Genomic DNA, 21,934 nt, shown 5'->3' with positions numbered 1-21,934 from the left:
TGCGTTGTGTCTTTGCTGCAGACATACAGACTGCTTAAGTTAATGTTTCCATACCTTAGTGCTTGACAGACTTACTGTATAGTATCAGGGAGTTGAACACGCTAACCTGCATGTATGGTGCAGTTAATGTTTACTTTTCTGCATCCAGTCCTAATAATAAATACCTTCTGTTTACCTAATGAACCAAAGTCTATACTCTCATGATGGCAGTGGATAAAAACATGCAGAAGTCTGACTTTTCTTTATAAAATTTTGACAATTGTCAAAAATGATTGTTGGTAAAAACATTATGACCCGAAACCTGAACCAGATCTGACAAATCTACCATTTTCTGCCTGATCACAAGTTTCATTTCCTTCTGATTAAGTACAATGTGTGTGTGTGTTTATGTGTGTGTGTGTGTGTGTGCGTGCGTGCGTGTGTGTGTGTGTGTGTGCGCATGTGTGTGTGTGTGTCAGAGGAAAAAAGAGGAATACTCGTCCTTTCTATTACAGCTCGAGATCTCGTCACTTGAGACAGAAAACTTGAACGGTAAGTGAAAGATTTTGTCTGATATCATAAATAAGTTATTTTGGAGGATTTTTGTTTATTTGTATAAATAATGTGTGTCTATATTGGATGTTTTTTTTATTTTGCAAACGAGCTCACACAAGAACTGCTTTAAGGAACAAATAGTAAAATATATAAGTTTTGAAACAATTCTCAGTGTTTGCCTGAGTCTTCCCCCTGCTGATAGAAATGTATTTCTGATTATTTATATATGAATACATCCTGCAGAGATTTAGATCTTGCTGCTTAACAACTTTGAACTCTCTCAGTTTAGATATATACTTATTTATCTTTAAATTAAGTATTGGGGGACTTGTGTTTCACTGCCCTGCATTTAAAAACGGAAATTCACCATCGACCCTCAGAATCCTTTTCATATGCACATTTTTTAAATACTTCATCATGTGTGACTCAAAGCCATGGCCAGCACCTGGTTGAAAGTAATTCACTTTTCAGAGATGTGAAACGTCAAGGGAAACTGACAAGAGTAGGTCAGGACATTTACTGCACACTAAACAGAAAGCACCCGACATAACAAGCGACCTTGAATCATCCATTGCACTGTCAAGACTGCCACAGATCACAAAAGATTTATAAAAATGTATTTGTCCTTTGCACAATGAAATGATTAAGTCCCCCCTCCCCCCCTAATATTACTGCACAACATCTGCAGGGTTTGAGACTTTTAACTGCACAATGGTTTATGTCATTACTGCTTTTAATCTCTAACTTATTACTAAACTAAATACAGTTTTTTTTATGGTAAATGGAATTGGGCTTGTTCAGTTATTTTCTAGTCTTCTGACTAGTCAAAGTGCTTTTACACTGCAGGTCACACCTTCACATTCACACACTGATGATAGAGGCTGCTGGGTAAAGAGTCCATTAGAAGTAACTTATCTATTCATACACATTCATACCACAACAAAGTAGCAGGAGCAATTCAGGATTAAGTGTTGCACACTTAAGACAAGTGTGCAACCACAACAAAGCAGCAGGAGCAATTCAGGATTAAGTGTTACACACATCAGACAAGTGGCTGGAATCGAACCCCGACCTTCTGGTTAAGAAATGACCGACTCTACCACTGAGCCACAGCAGAGCCAAAAGTGTAATGATGTCGTGGACTCAAAGCGCTCTGCTGATCTCTTGCTGAACTGAAATGCGTCATGTTTGTCATCATGTTTTTGTGAAGCCAAAGACAACTTTCCACATTTTGGACAAATAAAGTTCTATTTTATTTAATACATTAAAAGCCAATATGGCCTCCAACTTTCTAAAATTGACACCCAAGCTAATAATTTTCTTTTTTCTTTCTTGTTGCCTGTTAAACTTTAGTCGTCAGTGAACTTTTTGACCTAAAATTAAGATCTGAAAGATATTTAAGAGCCATTTTCACATTGCCAGGAATTTAAAATCTATAAAGAGAAATACCATTGGCCTAAAATAACTCGCTCTTTAAGGTCGGCATCAACCTGGGAAATAAAATAATTTTGACTTTTTTGTTTTAAATTGTTGACTTAAAGCCCCAAATTGACAGAACAAATAATCAGTGCTTAGTCTCAATACTTTTCTCTTTTTGTGTTTTGACTTTTATCTTCTGTTTCTCCTCTAAATCAGTGATTGTTTCCAACCATGGGAGGTTATTATGGGATGTTGGTTCTGGTGGGTGTGACCTTGAGTCTGACATCCATCCAATGTGACGTGAGCTGTGGAGGAACTAACGGACAACCAGGAGTTAACGGAGCCCCGGGTAGAGATGGATTACCTGGAGTGAAAGGAGAGAAAGGAGAGCCAGGTATAAACGTATATTTTGTTGTCTATGATGCCCCCTAGTGGCCAAAAATATTAATGTTTAATGTTTTTCCTTCCAGCTTTGATGGCGGCCGGTCCAGAGGATGCAGACGTCCTCCTGAGGCTAAAGGGGGAGGTTGGGAGTCGCGGTTCTCAAGGGGATATGGGTCCTAAAGGTTACAGTGGAAATCTGGGAGCTGCTGGTTACCCTGGAAACGCTGGTCGCCCCGGGCCCAACGGAAGGAGCATCGGCCAAGGTAATGGCTCGTCCTCCAGCCTTACAGTCTAGAGTTTATATCATGTAAAAGTCACATGACATCGAAATAAAGTGAATAAAACGGTGTGCTTTAGCTCCATAAAAGAGGTGTTAGCTTAGCATTTTCAGGATCAAAGTTATCACAACCCTATTTAAAGGTTTACAGATGTTTCATTAAGACCAAAGAGTACTGTTTGAAAAGGTGGAAAAGGGGGATAATATGTCCTCTTTAATGTTAAAATTGCATATACTGAAGCGTTATTATATGTGTGTGTTTCCCATCTATAGGACAACACTCCCATCAGCAGACCCATTCAGCATTTTCAGTGATGAGGACTGAAACCAGCTACCCTGCATACAACCAGGTTCAGTCTCCCTCTCTACTAGTTTCTAAAATGTCTTCAGAGGTGTTACACCATTCAGATGTTACTTTCTCTGCAAGGAATTGTGATTTCTGTCCCTAATTTGAAGTCAGTTTCTCAGCCTTCAGTTTGCATTAAGCCAGGAGGGCGTGTCCAGACCTGGGGGTGGCATGAAGCATTTTTTTTTACCCCTTTTATCCCCAGTAACAATGTATAACACAATTTGGCAACATATAAATCTTCTTATCTTGATACTACAGGGACTCAAAAACGAAGATGTCTGTGCAAAGTCACAACTTAATGTCACAAAGAAAAGTGCATGCAAACTTTTGTATGCTGTCTAACTTGCAAAAAAACACAATTGGCAAGTAAGTCCATCAGATGTTTGACATTGTGTGTTTGACAGAAAAATTAAAACATAACATTGTTTGAAAGAGGATGTAAAGAATTTATTCACAACTAAAAGTGCCAACAAAAAAATGAATATATTTACACGTAAATAAAACTACCAGCAGAGTAGACTGTTGAAAACATCCTGAATAGTTGAGTTTAACTTAAGTCCCGCCTCTGATAAGGCAAATGGCCAATCATAGATTCAGATTTTTGGGGTGGCCAATTAGATGTTCAAGCGGGGGGCCATGCCACCCCTGACCAACCCTCTGAACACACCCCTGCATAAGCGCACAGACCTAACTGTAAGATCCACTTTGAGCATTCCTCTGATTCTTAAACCTCCTTTCTTTAATTGCACCAACTTATAACTCTTATTGACCCTCTCTTCATTTGCTTATGTGTGTGTTTTAGATAGTAACCTATCAGGATACTGTGGTCAACAATCCAGGTCACTTTAACCCAGCCATGGGTGTGTTCACCTGCAGGATACCTGGAGTTTACTACTTCAACTTCCACTCTGCTGCAAAGGTAACACACAGCTATCTGTAAATGCTGCTGCACTCCTTTGTGTGATTATAAATGATGATAATTATATGACATGTCTGGATATCAGGATGTGTTTTACTTCAGATATGTCCTATTTTAGATATATGTTACTTTTATTGTGATTTGGAGTTTTACAAATGAATACTGATTGACTGATTGATGTCTGAGGGTAATGGTGTTCTTGTCTTTTGTGCGTTTTTTAGGTCAGCGTCTGTCTGTATATCGCCAGTGACGCTCTGACAAACAAGCTCGGTTTCTGTGATTACAACAAGAACTACGATCAGGTCAGTGCTGCTGAGTATGACGGAGCTCGAGACATCAGATTCATTCACTCAAATAGTCACACACTATACTCCCTAGAAAAATTTGATGTGAAAGCGAGCTCTCCAAATGGATTGTGCAGCTTGTGCAGCTGTTAAACCTGCACAAGTGGGGGCGCCAGATAGCCTAGAGGCCTATTCAACCGGCGGCCCAGGGGCCAACTCCGGCCGGCAGATGACATCAGACTGGCCAGTGGATCAGTTCTATTTATAATTAATAAATAAATAAATCATAAACGGGGGGAAAACTTGTGAATGACTGTCATTGTTGCAACAGTAAAGTGTTAAAGACAGCTGAGCACTCCCGTTTAATAGAACATCTTTGGTCCTGGTTGGGTTTTTGATGGGAAAAATCAGCTTTCGCGCAGTGTACTGCTGTGGTGGGCTTACGTCCGGCCCCCAGTTCCTTAGCTTTCAGAAAATGGTGTTCCTCTCTCGCTCTTTCTTCACAGTCTTTATATTCCCTAAACCAATCGTGTCGTTGGGTCACATTTTTTGTATTTATCAGATTAACTGAAGCCAAATGAGAGTTCTTTGTGACGGACTGTTTTCTCGCCTCACGTCTTTGATCGTCCGCTTCGTGTTTCAGGTTCTGTCGGGCGGTGTGGTCTTGGAGCTGACGGTCGGTCAGAAGGTTTGGCTCGAGTCGTTCAGGGACCAGCAGACTGCTACCGACTCCCGAGATAACCGAGAAAAACAGATCATCTTCAACGGCTTCCTGCTCTTCTGAAACACAGAATAAAGTTCAGATGTACCCTCTGTAATGTCACTGAGTCGGAGCTGAAACCTGAGACTGTATCTGTTCATGATTTCTGTTTTAGAGACGTATTTTCATCACAACTCACCATCACAGTAAAATCACGTTTTAGAATCACTGCTTCTAACTCTGTTTTTTTTCACCTGCTTCCTTTTTATTGACTACTGGAAATTTTTCTTTACTTTATCTGTGAAGGCCTTTAAATAAAAAAAATAGTACTTATAGGTGTGTTTGTGTTGTTTTAAAGGTCACATTTTATGCAAAATACGCTAATATGTGTCCCTAGCCTGTCTACAAACCCCCCAATGATGAGAAAAGTCCATCCTCTCCATCTTTTGCCTGCTCCACTTTTCAGAAAATGTGTGCTCAAACAGGCCGTTTGGAGATTTTCCCTTCATGACATCACAAAGGGCAGTAACCCCTCCCCCAGGTGGGTGACACTCCCACAGCTAGGTGTTTGTTCTGCCCTCTGAGTCTGCCTTCTCACCGTAAACAATAGGACATGGAGCGAAAAAGCCAGAGACACCCAAGCCCTTCCAGAGAGGGGGCATGATCAGACACAGCTCATTTACATATTTAAAGGTACAGATACAGAAACAGCCTGTTCTGAGCAGGGCTGAAATAGAGGGGTTTATAGGCATGATCAAATACAGGATTAGAGTGGATTTAGAACAAGAAACTTCACAGACATGTTTTGGGGAGCTCTGAGAGTTATTTAAGCTGATTGAAGAGGAGGAGAATATGTGTTCTTTAAATCCTCATTCCTAACATTTCATGTCATGCTGATTTTTTGGGACAATCACTGATTTGTTATAGCTCTCTAAATATCAAATGTCTTCCACTTGCTTCTTTGTTCACGTTCAAACTGTTGAACCATCATAATTTTCCCATATGGAATGAGGATGAAATTTGGGAACATATGATCCACCGAAACTTTATATACTTTCTTTCTATTTTGGTTTTTCTGTTTCCTGCTGAAGTCAGCATCCAACAACAAAAATACATATTAAAGCCAATGCCGGATGTCATGTGCTTTATCAGTTTGAATTTGCTGAAGTTTTCAGACTTTAACAGCCAACAGTCCGGTTTTACAACAATGCTAAGCTAGCAATTTCCCTCTGCTTCCAGTCTCTGTGCTAAGCTAGGCTAACTCCTGGTCCTATTTCTGTACTATATGAAAAAAGCACATACATTAATTAACTCATCTGATTTGAACATCATGAAAACATGTTCATGCCCTCCTCTCACCTCACAAATGTAGAGAGTACACAGTTAATGTTTCTATAATAAACGTTAAAGTCCTGCATAAAGATTCAGTAAATATTGAGTTCATATAATGATTCTATATTTTCACATAAAGTGTCGTTTGACCCGTCGTTGGTTATGGAAGTGAAACTTTTTGTTTTTTTTGCGCTTCTTCTTTCTGGTAAACTTTTGCTTCTTTCTTCACATCCTCAGCTGAACTCTTCGCTCCATTTTTCTGGCCAAGGCAGAAAGTGCTCGGCTGCTACAATCCCTCTTTCTTTATTTGTCTTCCCTCCTTGTCTTGCCTCCTTTTCAGTTCCTGTTTCATCTCCTTTCTCCCCATCTTCTTGCCCCTTACCTTTTCCTCTTCTTTCCCAAACTTCATGATCGTGATGATAATGGCATTAAACCCAGCATGGACTAAACGATTGTGTAGTCGTTGTGGAATACTGTACGACTGAATTTTTTATAATGCATGTACTAAGAGGTCATGCTGCTCGAGTTAAATCAGGACGGAGCACAAGCAATTGCCAATAGAAAAAATCCCAAAGATGGAGGTTGAAGTTGTTTATAAATGCACACACTGCCTCTCTCTCTTACACACACAATCTGCATCACACACACAAAAAAAAAAATCTACAAGCAGCTAAATCATAACAAATATTCTCTTTCAGGTGGAGGTCAGCAGATATTTCCTGCCAACGTTTCTTTCATGTATGTCTGGCATATTTTGAAATTGACAATAAAGTTGACTTTGACTTTGACTTTGAAGACAGATTTAACAGGCCTGCCTGTTGTTGCCATGGGGATTTTGGAAGCTGTCAATCCCTCTCTGTCTGCAAACAATCAGTAAGGAAAAAAAGTCCCTATATCAGGGAATCAGCTTGTCCATAGCGGCAGGCCGTCCTCACCAACACTACAGAGGAACCTACAAGACTGTACATTTCAGTATTTTGTTTTGCATAAATAAAAAAATAAAAAAAACAATGAAATAAAAAACGCTACATGCAGTTGTGTAAAAAACAATGTAATTATTTAAAAAGGATTGTAATGAACTTTCTCTCTTATTTATCACAATTATGATTCAACAAGCTTTTTTGTCGTGAATAAAGCGAGGACAATATTGCCAAAGCATAAAGGAATGCGCAAATAAAAACTAAATTAAATTAAAACAAACAGAAAAAAGGTGTAACTCGTTCTCTCTCTCTCTCTCTCTCTCTCTCTCTCTCTCTCTCTCTTTCAGCTCGAGCTCCAAAAAAATAAAAAAAACTTGAATCCTTCGCTGAAGCTGCTGAATCTCTGGTTTTGTGTCGACTTCCTCTTCTGTGTCGGCCGCTGCACGACTCACTTCAGGCTGCACTTCAGTTTGATTCGAGTTTCATATAACTCCAGGTTCCTTTCAGGTGAGTTTTATACATTTGATTTTTATATTCAACATGTATGACATATTTCATATTATTTATTTTTTTAAAGCCAATGAATTTTAATTATATGTTCTGCATTTGTCAACAATTGTATCTCTGTCTTTTTACATTTTAAGAACTTTTGATTAAGGTCACATTTTCCACCATTAAATAGTTGCTTATTAGCATGCTAATTAGCAGCATATTGGCTGTTTATGAGTCATTACTAAGCGCTTATTAGTACTGTATTCTACATGACCATAGACCATAGGCCAATAACTAAGAGTTTGCCCTCCTAATAACTTCTTAGTGATGGTAAGTTAGGAGGTTGTTGAACATGAATTATGATCTTAATATGATTTATTAGCAGCCAGTATGCTATTAATTAGCATGCTAATTAGCAACTAGTTAATGGTGATTATTACCATGAAGGATAATTAAAACTTTTTTACAAGCTCAACATGTTGCTGACTGTTAATTGACTTCATAATATTGTTGCTCAACTTAACCAGCAAACTGCTGAAGCAGCACCTTTCTCTCCCCTCCACCTTCACCTCCTCTCCGCCTTGTCTCCTTGTCTCCTCATCTCCTGCTCTCTCTCCCTTTCATCCTATTCTTATTTTCTGTTCCCTTCTCTCCTTCTCATCTCTTTGTCCCTCTTAATCTTTCATCGTCTCCTCTTCTCCCTGTCAGGTCATCCATCATGCTGCGTCCTTGTTGTCTCCTTATCTGTGCCCTCCTCTCCCTGGCCCTACCTATGCTGGTTGCCATAGAGACCTGCCCAGCAACAGGGATACCAGGGATACCAGGTATGTGTATTTATATTTGTATGTGTGTGTACTTTGTATCATATACATGTTTGTTTACCTGTCTTTAAATCCTCAGGTATTCCAGGGATGCCAGGCAGAGACGGTCGAGATGGAGAGAACGGACAGAAAGGACAGCATGGTATTATACACACACACACACACACACACACACACACACACACACACACACACACACATAGAACAGTCTGATGCCCAGAGCTAGATTAATAAAGTCAGAAACATCAAAAGAGGTGTGCAGGTAGGACACCGTTTCCTCAAAGCTGCTCTGCAGAATTTTTGTTTTGTGGCCATTTTGGTGCCCGGGCAGCCCAAAGAGGACTACGGCCTCTGCACGGACTAACCACTAGGCCACCGCTGCCCCCTCCCCATCCTTTTAATAAAATAGGCTAGCTGGGTTTATATCGCAGCACCAGCGCCATACTAAACGCACACACATCAAGGGAAGAAAATTAAACTGACATTGACTGTTGTTGTTGTTTTTTGTAGGGGCGGCCTGGCATGGCGGTCTCAGTCCACAGAGAGGAGAGAAGGGGGAGCCGGGGCTGACGGGATTTCCTGGTAAACGCGGTCAGAGCGGGGAACCAGGGTTAGTGGGGATCCCAGGTATACACGGACCTCCAGGAGAACCGGGAGAACCAGGGTAACTTCATTGACCCTGAATTCAATATGGCCACTGTTCACTTAATAAGACCTTAAAATCTAATAACATTGAAAAATCCCTCTTCAAACCTGGAATGGTTCATATTCAAAGGCCCAGAGAGCAACATACAAAGGACAACCAATTATCCGGAAAGGGTGCTATGTGTTCAAACAAGTCACAATACCTCTAAAATCACATTTGATATCATGCCTACATGAATACAGAGAAATGACTGCCCCTCTTTTCCTGTCAGTGTGTGAATCCAGGTGTGAGAGAATCACTTTCTGTTGTGTGTTTGGGCCGCAGGACTGTTGGAGTCCAGCAGAAAGCGGCCTTCAGCGTGGCCAGAGCGGTCAACGATTACCCCGACAGAGCGAGCGTGATTCGCTTCAAATCCGTCATCACCAACATCAACGATGATTACAACACCGAGACAGGAACCTTCAGGTGAGAAGACGCCCGTTTAATTTTTAATTTAATTTTACAACTTCAAATCACACTCATATTCATCCAACCTCGAATCCCATTGGCCTTCATCATCCCATCAACGATACATGCATCTGGGAACGGATGTCATTATCTCAGTCACTCTAGCCAGCGCTTAGTGTTAAACAAACTATTATGCATCGGCATTTGTATTGAAGACATAACTCTATCTTCACATTTTCCATAACATCTGCCAGAGCAGCGCCTGTTCATCTATTTCTCGTGTGTCTCAGTTTTACTGTAAATACTAAGTTAGACAAAGGAATAAAAACAACCAAATTATTTTGCCACCTTAGGACTGCTAGCTTGCACAACAACAAATTAAATTATTTACAGATTGTTCTGCAAGACTTTAGGAAGTCCAGATTAAGTTAAAGGCAGGGTTGGTCATTTCCTCCAGATACATTTTTTCAGATTTTGGTTGAAATTGTCTTTAGGTCCTGACAGAAATTAATAACTCATGTTCTCTGAAAAAGGAACAAAGAAAATCCATCATCTGTATCAGTTGTAAAACTGTAAAAACTTTGACCAATGTCTGCCACGAGGTACCAATCTGATGAACCAATCAGGCGCCTCCCTGTCTCCCTTCTTGTTCTCTACCTCATGTGCACTAGCTCACACTCAACGCATGAGCTGAGGTCTGCTTCGGGCTTTTGGAAAGCACAGAGGGGAGGGGATTGGTGTAGACGGAGAACAGAGGGAATGCTACTTTCAAAATCATGCTGGTTTTCCAGAATTACCATCCCTGCCTTTAACATAGAAATAGAGACAAAAAAAAGGATGTGGTACAAATGTCGACTGTGATTAAGTTGCACAACCAGATAAAGATAAGAGATTAAATGTTGGTTTGATTTTCTAGATGTCGGGTCCCGGGGATATATTACTTTGTGTTCCACGCCTCTTTAGACGACCGGCTGTGTGTGGTGATGAAAGTGGACAGCACACAGCTGACGGCGTTCTGCGATCATCGCCGCAACAGGAGACAGGTATGGACATTTAACACCACCTCAAGTTCATGGGATTCATGGGATAGAAAACGATAGTTTACGATATGTACTTTTATGTCTAGGACTCAAGTGGCTGCACACCATTTACTACCTTCATATCATCACCAATGAACAAAAATAATTGTAAACAATCCACATTTAGAAATAGGCCTAATCCCATATCTCCTGGATGATCAGTGCTTTCACATCACCAATTTTGCAAAGAACTCTGGGTAAGTCCCACAGGAAAGTCAGCTGACTTACTGATAGTGTGTAATTTGCCTTTCGGTCCTGATTTCAGGTGACCTCAGGGGGCCTGGCGGTCTACCTGTCCAGGGATCAGGAGGTTTGGCTGGAAACCCGAGACTACAGAGGAATGAGAGGACAACCGAGTGGTTACAGCATCTTCTCCGGCTTCCTGCTGCAACCTCACTGACCATAAAATGTCACCTTTTACTTCACATATTCACAGTTATATGCCAAGGCTATAAAACAAATTCAAAAAATATTGTGCTCCCCTTCCTTAAAAACATTCTTTAAATTTTAAGACTACATGCATATCACTTTCATGTATTTGCAGGTAACGTCTAAATGTGATCAGTTTGTGTAATCTCTGTAAAATGAAGATAAAACAATAAAATAAGATACATTTGACAAAGTGCTGTGTTTCATTTTCTGTCACCAACTCATGATACATCACTTATATTCAGACAAACTGTTTACTTAAAGCAGAAACCTACAGTGTTGAAAAGTGAAGCCAATGTGGAAGTTCAGAAAACTGTAATTCCTTAAAGCTGTCTCCAAAAACCTGTCCCATTGACAGCAAGAATAAACATGGTTTTGGTAATTTCTTTTATGGTCAAAACTATAAAATTTGTGTAACTTATCTGTTTAGATTGACTTAAGCCTAAGAGTTATGAAAACATTTCATGACTCTTGTAGTTCTCATGTGATCGTGTAGTTCTCCTGTGATGTGTGAACAGCTAATCATGGCTGCGCTCACGTTCCAGAAATGGACCAAGTAGGGCAGGGCGTGCGTCGTACGACGGAGCAAAATCGTGGCACTGATGGACCGTGGCGTGCATACTAGTGTATCGGGGAATTAGGGGTTAAGGCCATTCCAGCTCTACCTCTTTGGATTTTGGATTTGGAAAATCTTTTTTGTCCCCGTGGGACAATTTGGTTTGCAACAGGCAATACATCCATAAAAAACAGCACAATTACATAAATACATAAAACATAACTCTCATGGAAATCCTGGGCTCCATAATGCCTGTTAAGAAACCAATGGGTGATGTCACTGAGGCTACATGTATGTTCTATACAGTCTGTGGTTTTCCAAGTGAACAACACATACATGGACTCCAAACAGAAAGCTGAACACTTAAAAAAATATATAAACCCTGTCACCTGACTACTGATTCTGTGATTCTTTTTATTTCGTTATTTGGTGTTAAAAAGTCCAGCTTACTTTACAAAAACAATGTGCATTTTATGTCATGATCACATATTTATAATTTACATGAACTGTTGGGAACAGGCTGAATCTCAAAGATACACAAAACGAGGACACTGAAAGAGGATCTGACAAACACAGAAACCAACAGACTGACATATTTCACAGGACATTGTATTAAAATAATACTTCAGCTCTTTACAGTTGGAGGAATTAAATATTTTGTGGAACAGATACTGAAATGTAACCTCAGTTTGGAGCCACAGAAACACCCCGCCAGGAAACCAGTCAGGCAATGGAGAGGAAGTTCAGAGAAAAACAGAACAAAATGTTAATTAAAAAAACAAAATCTGATACATTTAATGATGCTTCATCATCAGTTTTTCTTCAGGTGGAGTTTTTCTTGACTTCTTGTTTAAATGTTTCACTTCCTCCAATGAGGGATTCGCCGTGTCAGATAAATTTAATATAATTATTATTACAGGAAAAAGACATCAATGCAGCTGTCTTTGACATAACATCCTGTGTTTCCAACGATAAACATGTTCATGTCTTGTCTTGGCGGCTCTATCATGGCGGCCGCCAAGAAAAGACATGTCCTGTTACAAATGTAAAATGATTGAATGATGATATTTGAGGTAATGTAAGTAATCAACAAAAAAACAACATAGGTTAAGTCAATTTTACTTAATTTAGACATTTTAATGTATATACTGTCATAAAATTCTACATATTGTACGTTTAAGGTATGTAGCACCTCTATTTTTCTACTTCACAATATTTTATTTTTATACTTTATAACAGTTGCTCCATTTACAGTATGCAATTATTTCCAACGAAAATGTTTTCAACACAAAATTGGGAATGAAAAGAGTAAGAAAACTACCAACAAAGCAGCATCAACATTAAAAACAATGGCGCACCGAGAAAAAGACGCTATTGCCAATGCAAAGTGGAGGTTTCCACATTTCTAAATTAGATTAATCTTCATATTTTACATTTGTAAGTATTCATTCACAAACGTCATATCACAATATTTCTTATAAAATGTGTTACTGATTGAACAAAACAGATGTTTTCCCCAGTAAATAAAACATACTGTAGAAAATAACACAAAATCAAGATGAATGTATTTCTCTGAAAAAAATAAAAAATGCATTTGCCTGATATGGAAAGGAATAAGTATAAGAAACATGAAATTAATTTTGAGATACTGTTGTATCTCAAAGTTTCCCTTTGAACTCTGAGTATCTTTATAAACTTTGTAACTTCCTGCAGCCATTCTTCTGAGTCCATCTGTATCCTACTTGATTTCTATGAGCACCAATAGAGGAGCGATCGTAATCTCTTGAAGCATGGCACTTCCTGTTTTTGGTTTTTTTACACTACTGAGCTGCTGTTGTTGCTGAGGAGCAGAACGTCTCTTCATCAGCTTATCATTTTCACCACAGCACGAGTGACTGCTTTACCTGCAAATGGTGAGACTTTTAAGTGCTACTAAACTGAACAAGTATACATCTTTATTGAGTGGGAGAGAGAATAAGTGCGTGTTTAGAGAGAAGAATTGTTGCTTCAGAAGTGAGTGGTCTTACAAGAAAATCTTGCCGTATGTGTCTTGATTTTTCTTAAGTCTTAATTTCTTTGGTTTTGTGTTTCACCTTCAAACTTAGGAAAATATTATTTGTCAGACTAGAAGATTTTGAGCTGTATTCGGGCTTTGTCCTCTGCATGTTCTTAAAACGCTAAAAATTTAAATTTACATGCAAAAAAGAACGAGTACTTCGTAATCAAATTGTGTTAAGCTTGAATTATTATATCTTTATTTCATTTGTTTTATTTAATGGCGGCTGGGATCAGCTCCAGCCCCGCAACCCAGAACGGGGAAAAGCAGTATAGCTAATGAATGGATGGATAATCAGATGTCTCTCTTTAATTTGTGTTTTAGTGCTCGATTTTCTACTCATGGCAAATAAAAGAAGAATAAGCAAATGTACACTCCATGCTATTAAGTCAGCTATGGAAAACCTTACATTTAGGACAAAGAAAAGACCAGGTCCTGATAAAGCAAAACATTAAATTCAAAGAGGCAGACTTGATTTATAATTATAGTCATGGTAAAGATTTTATTGTCCTGGTTAAAGTTGAAGTAGTGTATGTCCTTCTATCACTGTGTGTTGACTCAGGCCCCCTGGTGGCTGACCTGCAGTACTGCAGCCTGCCTGCTCCTTGTTCACGTTGGCCCAGTCGTCACTCAGTCCTGCGGTGGTTTTCCAGGGATTCCTGGGGTACCGGGCACCCATGGCCCCAACGGCTTAGACGGCACCAAGGGAGAGAAGGGAGACCCGGGTGAGCTCAAACATGGAGACGGACATTTTGTGTTTTTATAGCATTTTTTAAAACATTAATCACATATGGCTGTAATATGTATTTCCTACTGAATAGCTGTTAAATAAACTTAACATGTTGAGTTTAGTGTTTATAGTGTTTATTAAATCAAAACATTTTGTGGGGGTGTTGCTCAGTACAGTACAGTAAGTATTTGTTTTGTTTTTTTACTCTACAAACTCAACTGTGGACTGTCGTATTGAAGCTCTACATTGAGAATCAATCGCTTTGATGTATTTGATCCAGTGTACGGACAAGAGGGTGGAAACAATTAGCTCTGACCTTATCTGAAGGTCATTTTTTTCCTCATAAACTAAAAAAAATATAAAAATACGCTTAACAATTTACTTCTTTTGAAATCAGTGGAATCGCCCCCTGCTGGGCATTTTGAAAAAAAAAATATTTTCACTCTTGCAGAAGAAATCTACCACTATTTAAACTGAAAAATCTTGTACATATATCCTATGTCTCTCTGTAATTAGGGACCCCTCAGAGCTAAAGACACTGCATCTTAAATAAACACATAAACGTAAACTAAACACAAAATAAGTAGGCAAATAAGTGGAAGTGTATTATTTAAAAAAAAGTGTGGTCCTTTTTATATTTGCAGCAAGTTTTGTTTAACTATATGTGTGGTGTCAAACTGTAAGTGAATACAGTTGTTAAGTAATATTCATGATGGTTTTGGTTAGTAGTACAGAGTTACCTTTACTTTTTGAAGATAAAACTTATTTTTCATTTCAGTTTCAGTTGACATAAACAACCCTGTGACATGTAATAACAGTGTGACTGTCTGCGCAGGTGAGACAGGTCAGCCTGTCAGGGGACAGAAAGGGTCACCAGGTATGCGGGGCCCACCTGGACGGCCTGGGCTGAAGGGGGACTTGGGTATCCCGGGGCCTCCTGGTAATCCAGGCCGGCAAGGCGATAAAGGAAGACCCTTCAACTCTGCCAACGAGCAGAAATCCTTCTTCTCCTACAAACGGGTTTCATCAGATCCACCAGAGACCGACATAGCCATAGACTTCAACAAGTCAGTGCTTTGAGCTACTGATGAACTTAAAATGAGTGTTTTGATGATAGAGAAGGAAACCAACAACATGATGATTCAAAACTAACATGTTTCATGTTAAATGTGTTTAACTTTCCTACAGCAAGATTTTGCCGGATCTGGGTCCACAGCTTCAAGGAGAATCCTTGACAAATGGGACGTACACCAGCGTCATCAAAGGCATTTATTTCTTCAGTTACCACGTTTCAGCTAAAAGCAGAGTGAGTCCGAAGAGTGAAACTGGTCTGAGTATCTGATTCTTTACTTTAGACTTTCTGTCTCCTTTACCTTTTCAGTCCAAACTCTCAATTTACTTTAAAGTCCTAAAGGCAGATTTAGTTTTATGTTAGATATAAATCTGCCCAAGGACATTTTAGAGACAGATGTTTTATTTACTACTACAGTAGTAACTTTGACTAACTAAAGGTGGAGTCCCTATTTCTTTATATTTTTAGGGTCTAAAATTTAGACTTTGCTTTTGGGACCAATTGTTCATTTAGACTCAAAATGAACAATTGGTCCCAAAAGCTTTTGAACTGATGTAGTGCAACAGTATAATGACTGAAACAGAAGACATGAGGTCAAATGAGCACCATAGAAATGTACAAACTAAAAATACAGTTTTTGGCCACAGACAGCTTTGTGCCAAATCAATGTTCACAAACGGATGATGCTTGTTTTTTGCTGCAGACAGTGCTGACAGAGAAGATCCCTACAGAGAAGTCCTTCTATTTAGAGTGAAGTACTTTTTAGAAACCTAAAATCTCTGCTTTGCTGTTTTCAAAAAAACAGACTCCATTAACAAAAACGTTGATTTTACCTCACAATGCGCAGGATTAAATGCTCATTTCACAGCACGACTTTATGACTGAGATCGCCTAATCTGACACAGTGACCTTCTCTACAGACAAAAAGACGGTGTCGTCTGACCTCGGCATTACTCAATGAATAAAATCTCATAATGATGTTAGTGTCGATGAACTCTGAGCTCGTATCTTTCTGAAGCTATTTCTGTGATCTCATCCAGGTGTGTCTGAAGCTGATGAAGGGCAGTGATGTTCACACAACGCTGTGCGACACGGCCGATGGGTTTCTGGTCACCTCCGGCTCAGCGATGCTGGAGCTTGAGGTCGGAGACACGGTGTCTCTGGAGTCCACCAGGTACAACAACATCGTGACGAGCCCGAGCACCAGCCACACCTTCACCGGCTTCCTCATCTTCCCAACCACCTAGACCCCCACCCTGAAAACATTTTAATTAACATCACAGACTTTGTGACATCACAGCACCTGAATCAATAAAGACTGGCATTGAAGTACAACATTTTACTTGTTAATTTCATGTGCATTTTCAAACTCACAAACTTGTTTTTCCGATGTGTCAGACACCAAATGAATGCAGGGTAACTCAACACAATCAAACACAGGTGAGGCTGAAGCCCTGAATAAACTTGTTTTTAATTACGCCGATGTAAACGCAGGACATCCGCCTCAGTACCCTGCGGTGGTTTGGAGCGTTGATCGTGCACGTCCTCAGAAATTAACGCTACACGTCCGCGAGATGCAGTATGCACATTACCGCTAGGAGCAGTGTAGGGTTGTAACATCCGAGACACCAGAGGGCCGCTACAACAATGGCGGAAAGTGTTGAAGAAACATTAATAGATTATGTCCCGCACTATGATGTGTCATTGCCACTGCAAAGTAACAAACATGCGCGCCAGATGGTGACAGATCCTCTCTTTTTCGGTGTTTTACACAGTCTGATTTGTGTGGTGCTCCCTCTAGAGGAATCTTCCAGTAACACACGTTGTACATAGTCTAGTATGTGAACATTGACGTTAACGAAGCAACAGGTCAAAAGTAAGTATATTTGAGTCTTAAAGGAAGAATATGCGACTTTATGATCCAGTAGATGTCGCCCAGCATGAAACCAGAACAAGTCGCGCTGCATAGTTGTGTTAGCATGCTAATGCTAGCGATCTTTAGTTTGCTCGTAGCTTCACACTGCACATAAATGTACACGAAATGATCTAAAAACGCTTACGTGACATTCAATTAAGAAGTGAGTACAGTATGTTATTCTTCTTCTCTCTAGTCCTTCAATTAAACAGCTTTTATTTGCCAGGGGAGGAGCCGGCCGGCCGTCCCGTCCATGTAAACACGCTGTAGATACGGCTAAGACAACATCACAGACAGCGGGACTCGGGTGTCACACTCATTGTAGACAGTCATGACTCACAGAGTTATTTTCAGAGGATGTATTGGATTTCTGTTTTATTTGTGTGTAAAATGTCGCACATTCAGCCTTTAACAAGACACAGGTGAGGACAATGAGTGCAATCAGAAAGGGAGGGAAACGCATAGAGGGAGTAAGTAACCATCGACCAGAAACACTGGCAGCAAAAACTACAAAATGAAACAGGAAAACACTAAAGCTTAAACTCAGGAACATGAGCAACATACAAGCAACATGAGGGAACAATTCACAATAAAACAGGAAATGAATTCTAAACACTGAAATTAACAAAATATAACACTTAACAAGAACCAATCATGACAATAAGTAATGATTAATAAACATATTGATGTTCAACATGAACACAGGATATTTTAAGAGAAAGCATAATGGAATTGTGAAATTAGACATTTAATAATTAATATTGTGGTGTGTAACATTTCCTGCACTAGCTGACTCTATAAAAACACAGAGGTGTCAGGTGTACAACTCTCTGAATGACACCAAACCAGAAGTTCATTAAAAATGAATCCAACAGTATCGGGTGGTCCGACACTTAACCTTACACCTGTGTGTGTGTGCTTGTGTGTGTTGTGGACGGACAGTTAAACAAGAAGTATAGGATTCATACTGTGGAATCTTATATTCTTTATACTTTTATGTTTGCTCATTAACTGATCCAATGCATTACACATATCACGTATACATGCACCGTGTCCTTATATGACCACTGCAACACACGAACCTTGCACGATACTCACCTCACCACAGGTGTTTTATCTCACGTACACAAACTCAACAACAGCTCCTTATAAGGACTACTTCTTCAAACTCTCAAGGACAAGTTATTGCTACATTCACATATTTATACACTGACCACAAGGTGCTGACACAGATAAAGCTACACCTTTTTCTTTGATCCTCCTCTGTAAGTTTCGATCACACTATATGCTCAAGTATATAAAGATTGTACGCCCCAAGAGCGGGCAGAGAACTTACTTTGTGTATCCTGTACGCATAGCTGAACTTCTCTCCATGCTGCATGTAATAAACTGGGTGACTTACCAACTCAACAGTTTCTGAAAGTCTCTTTTATTTACTCTCGTCCCAAGGTTCGGAGGGGTTTCTCTTTCTGCTGATTTTCTGCAGGCCCAGTTCTACCACAATACTGAGGCCACTTTTTTCATGTAGGAGGAAGATGGCGTCAAAATCATTCAAACATGAAATGATGAAAGGAAATTAGAATAATCTAAACTACCAACATTGTGCACGTACAGTTTTCATAAAATCACCTAAATCCTCAAACATGAACTACTCGGACATCTTGGTAACTCATGTCTGAAGTATGAACTTCAGCCGAGGGTGTCGGTGGCTGACTTGTTGTTGAACACACCGTTCCTGGCGTAAAAGGTGTTCTTCACCACTGACGACTTGGCCCGGGACGGAGTTGTGTAATCCAGAGTGTAGTCACCTGAGGAAGCAGGCAGAACATGTTAACCTGGAGGGGAATAAGTAGAGCATAGATCTGTCACCAGCACTGATGATAGTCAAGGACGGGTGCCAAATTAGCTTGTGCTAGCTTGCTCAATTACTTACTTTTCTATCACAATTTATGTAATATTCTCAGGTAGCTTGCAGCGTCGGTGCAAGCAGTTAACAGACACGCTAATCACTTTGGGCCCAGGAGGAGGGGCCAAAGTGAAATGTTATGCTGCAACAAACATGGCTACTGATTCGACATTAAAAGAGACTATTTATGCATTTATCTCAGCATGTGGACTTTTTTTTATGGCATAGTAAGAAGGTAAACATAGTAACCCGTTTGATAAAGGTTTTGTAGTTAGTGTATTCATCCTACCGAGCCTCCAGCCGTACTCCCAGGACGAGAGCACGGGAAAGTCAAACCTCTCCTCAGGTCTGATCTGCCCACGTCTCTGCAGGTACAGACTGCGCCCTTTCCCCTGTAGAGGACATTTAGTTTAGGGTCAACAGCATGCAGAAATATTGGAATACTGACCGATCGCTGTATGCATGTGGAGGTGTATTAGTCCAAGTTTTTCTGTTTTATGCATACTCTTCTGTATGGTGATTTAGGTTTAAGATAAAACAAGTTTGATTTTAAACTGCAAGTATAAAACCGAGACAATCTGAAACATTTAGAGCACTCTCCTGCAAACAACCTTAGATTGATGCTTCTACTGGAGCGTTCGTCTTGTTTAAGTGAACGAAAATAAAGTGTTGCAGTGAGCCGTACATGATGAGAGGATTCCTGATAGAGAGCGCTTCTTGTCTGTGGAGAAACAGGTCTCATTAGGGGGGGGGCACTGAGCCGTCCCTCCTCGTCCAAAGACACCACAGGAGGAGGAGGGGGAGGGGGAGAGAGGTCACTCTTCTTCTCAGGTTTCCTGGTTACAGTAGGAAGAACAGTCCTGTTGGGTGGGACAGTAATACAGGATTACTAAATATGTGTAATTATTAAAGAAATTAATTGACACAAAACAGTCAAAAGCTAAAACTTTAGGAAGAATTACAGAAACAGTTCAATCAATCGATCAATTATGTGCCGATGGAGACATGAGCTAATCAGAACCAGGCTGTACACATGTTCATCTCTGCTGACAAAACGTTTTTTGAATGGGTGTGTATGTGACTTCAGGTGCTTCTGCAGCCAGCCTCTAGTGGACACTCGATGAACTGCAGGATTTTGCACTTCCACATCAGCTTCATTTTTCAACACCAGAGGTTGCCGCTTGGTAAAACATGGAGTTTGCTACAGGACTCTCGTTTGTTGCATTTAAGAATCGACTTTTATATAGCTCGGAGACAAAAACAATTAGAAACAGCTAACACCTGATCAAGCTGCATGGGTCACACTTTAGTATTCAGACATGGCTGCTATCAGAGCTGAAGATTTACAGAAAATGTCCAATACAGTATATAAATCAGCTCACCTGTGGTCTGCAGGTTGATGGGGCAGCTGTGTGGTTTCTGCACTAGTGTTTCCAGGATTATAGCAGGAAGGGTAATGCTCGGCATAGCGTCTCTTCCACGCCAAACGGGTCATCGTCTCCTTCTGGATCTGCTCTCTGTAGCAGTTCTGGCTCTGAGTCATCAGCAGGTAACGCATCTCCAAAAATTAAAATAAAACTAGATTAGCTCTCCAGTCACATTTATTGTCTTTGTACCTTAGACGGACACTGAACGGTCCATCATAAAAAAGATTATGAAATAAAGGATCTTTTAACCAGACAGTCAACCCTTAAATGCTAAGTTGCAGAAGTACTTGAACTCCCTCAAAATTGAATTCATAACAACAAGGTATAAAACAAGAAAAAACTTTAAATACAACACTGAAGCCATGCTATATGTTAAGCTAAAAATTCAGCTCTCTTTTCAAGCTGCATGCCTTTATGTACAGATAAAACTCCTGCAACGATGAAGACGCATTAATTAAATTAAAATATATATAATAATATCTTAATTTACCTTGGTGTGCTGGTTGCAGAGTTGTGCAGGATCAGCTTCTCTGTGGAAATGGGATGTGGATCAGATAACGCTCTGCAACACACAGAAACATGAGACACACTCACACACACACACACTTTTCTTTTCTCACACACCGGAACCTAAACATGATCTTTTGTTTAACATATCCCCACAGAGATAGAAATGTTTGACTAAGAGTCAAAGGCTTTTTATAGAGCAGAAACAGCAGCAACAAATATCTTCAGAACAACAAAACTTAGAGGCAGGGTTGGTCATTTTCGAAAACTAGCATGACATTGAAAGTGTAGCACTCCTTCAGTGCTCCGTCAATGCCAAGTGGCAACCTCCGGTCTTGAAAAATTAAGCCAATGAGGAAGTGCAAAATGTAGTTGCTCGAGTGTCCGCTTGAGGGTGGCTGCAGGAACACAGAAAGTCACATACACATGACTGGCAAAAATTTTTTTACAGCATGAATAAATATGTTTACAGCCTGGTACAAAAAAACAAATATGTCTAAACCTGGTCTCCTGTCTCATTTAGCAATAAGTAAACTCACAATGTAAATTAAAGCAGCACTTGGTTAAGTCTGTTTCTATGCTCCCTGAGATCTTATTGCTCTTCTTTTTATTATACAAAATAGATTTTTCACAATGCTCCAGATTCAAAATGGCAGAGATGGCTGTGGCTCAGTGGTAGTGTCGGTGATCTCTGAACCAGAAGGTTGGGAGTTCAACTCAAATGAGTTAATAC

The 21,934-nt window shown here is 39.9% G+C and overlaps 4 protein-coding genes across 4 annotated transcripts; 3 read left to right on the top strand and 1 right to left on the bottom strand.

Annotated features, from left to right (window-relative positions):
- The first annotated feature begins 378 nt into the window (after positions 1-378).
- LOC109997625 (complement C1q subcomponent subunit C) lies at positions 379-5,199 on the top strand. Its single transcript, XM_020652165.3, has 7 exons — positions 379-531; positions 2,170-2,347; positions 2,424-2,600; positions 2,888-2,964; positions 3,766-3,882; positions 4,104-4,184; positions 4,810-5,199. The coding sequence occupies exons 2-7, from the start codon at positions 2,185-2,187 to the stop codon at positions 4,948-4,950; spliced, it is 756 nt and encodes a 251-aa protein (XP_020507821.1). The 5' UTR covers positions 379-531; positions 2,170-2,184; the 3' UTR covers positions 4,951-5,199.
- Positions 5,200-7,486: 2,287 nt separating this feature from the next.
- Positions 7,487-11,225, top strand: LOC109997626 (complement C1q subcomponent subunit C). The gene is made up of 7 exons (XM_020652166.2): positions 7,487-7,625; positions 8,319-8,434; positions 8,511-8,573; positions 8,942-9,095; positions 9,402-9,542; positions 10,441-10,567; positions 10,869-11,225. The coding sequence occupies exons 2-7, from the start codon at positions 8,329-8,331 to the stop codon at positions 11,001-11,003; spliced, it is 726 nt and encodes a 241-aa protein (XP_020507822.2). The 5' UTR covers positions 7,487-7,625; positions 8,319-8,328; the 3' UTR covers positions 11,004-11,225.
- A 2,118-nt stretch (positions 11,226-13,343) lies between these two features.
- Positions 13,344-16,783, top strand: c1qb (complement component 1, q subcomponent, B chain). Its single transcript, XM_020652146.3, has 5 exons — positions 13,344-13,501; positions 14,207-14,369; positions 15,210-15,441; positions 15,563-15,680; positions 16,487-16,783. Exons 1-5 carry the CDS (start codon positions 13,499-13,501, stop codon positions 16,691-16,693), a joined length of 723 nt encoding a protein of 240 aa, XP_020507802.1. The 5' UTR covers positions 13,344-13,498; the 3' UTR covers positions 16,694-16,783.
- Positions 16,784-17,718: 935 nt separating this feature from the next.
- Positions 17,719-21,887, bottom strand: LOC114921201 (protein SPMIP1). The gene is made up of 5 exons (XM_029280828.2): positions 21,185-21,887; positions 20,650-20,825; positions 19,953-20,127; positions 19,557-19,659; positions 17,719-19,169 (listed from the first exon to the last, which is right to left on the bottom strand). The coding sequence occupies exons 2-5, from the start codon at positions 20,823-20,825 to the stop codon at positions 19,051-19,053; spliced, it is 573 nt and encodes a 190-aa protein (XP_029136661.1). The 5' UTR covers positions 21,185-21,887; the 3' UTR covers positions 17,719-19,050.
- Between the last annotated feature and the right edge of the window lie 47 nt (positions 21,888-21,934).

This window comes from Labrus bergylta, chromosome 5, assembly GCF_963930695.1.
Source record: "Labrus bergylta chromosome 5, fLabBer1.1, whole genome shotgun sequence".
Lineage (NCBI taxonomy): Eukaryota > Metazoa > Chordata > Actinopteri > Labriformes > Labridae > Labrus > Labrus bergylta.
The sequence above is the reverse complement of the archived record's forward strand: the minus strand, read 5'-3'. Positions and strand labels throughout refer to the sequence as shown.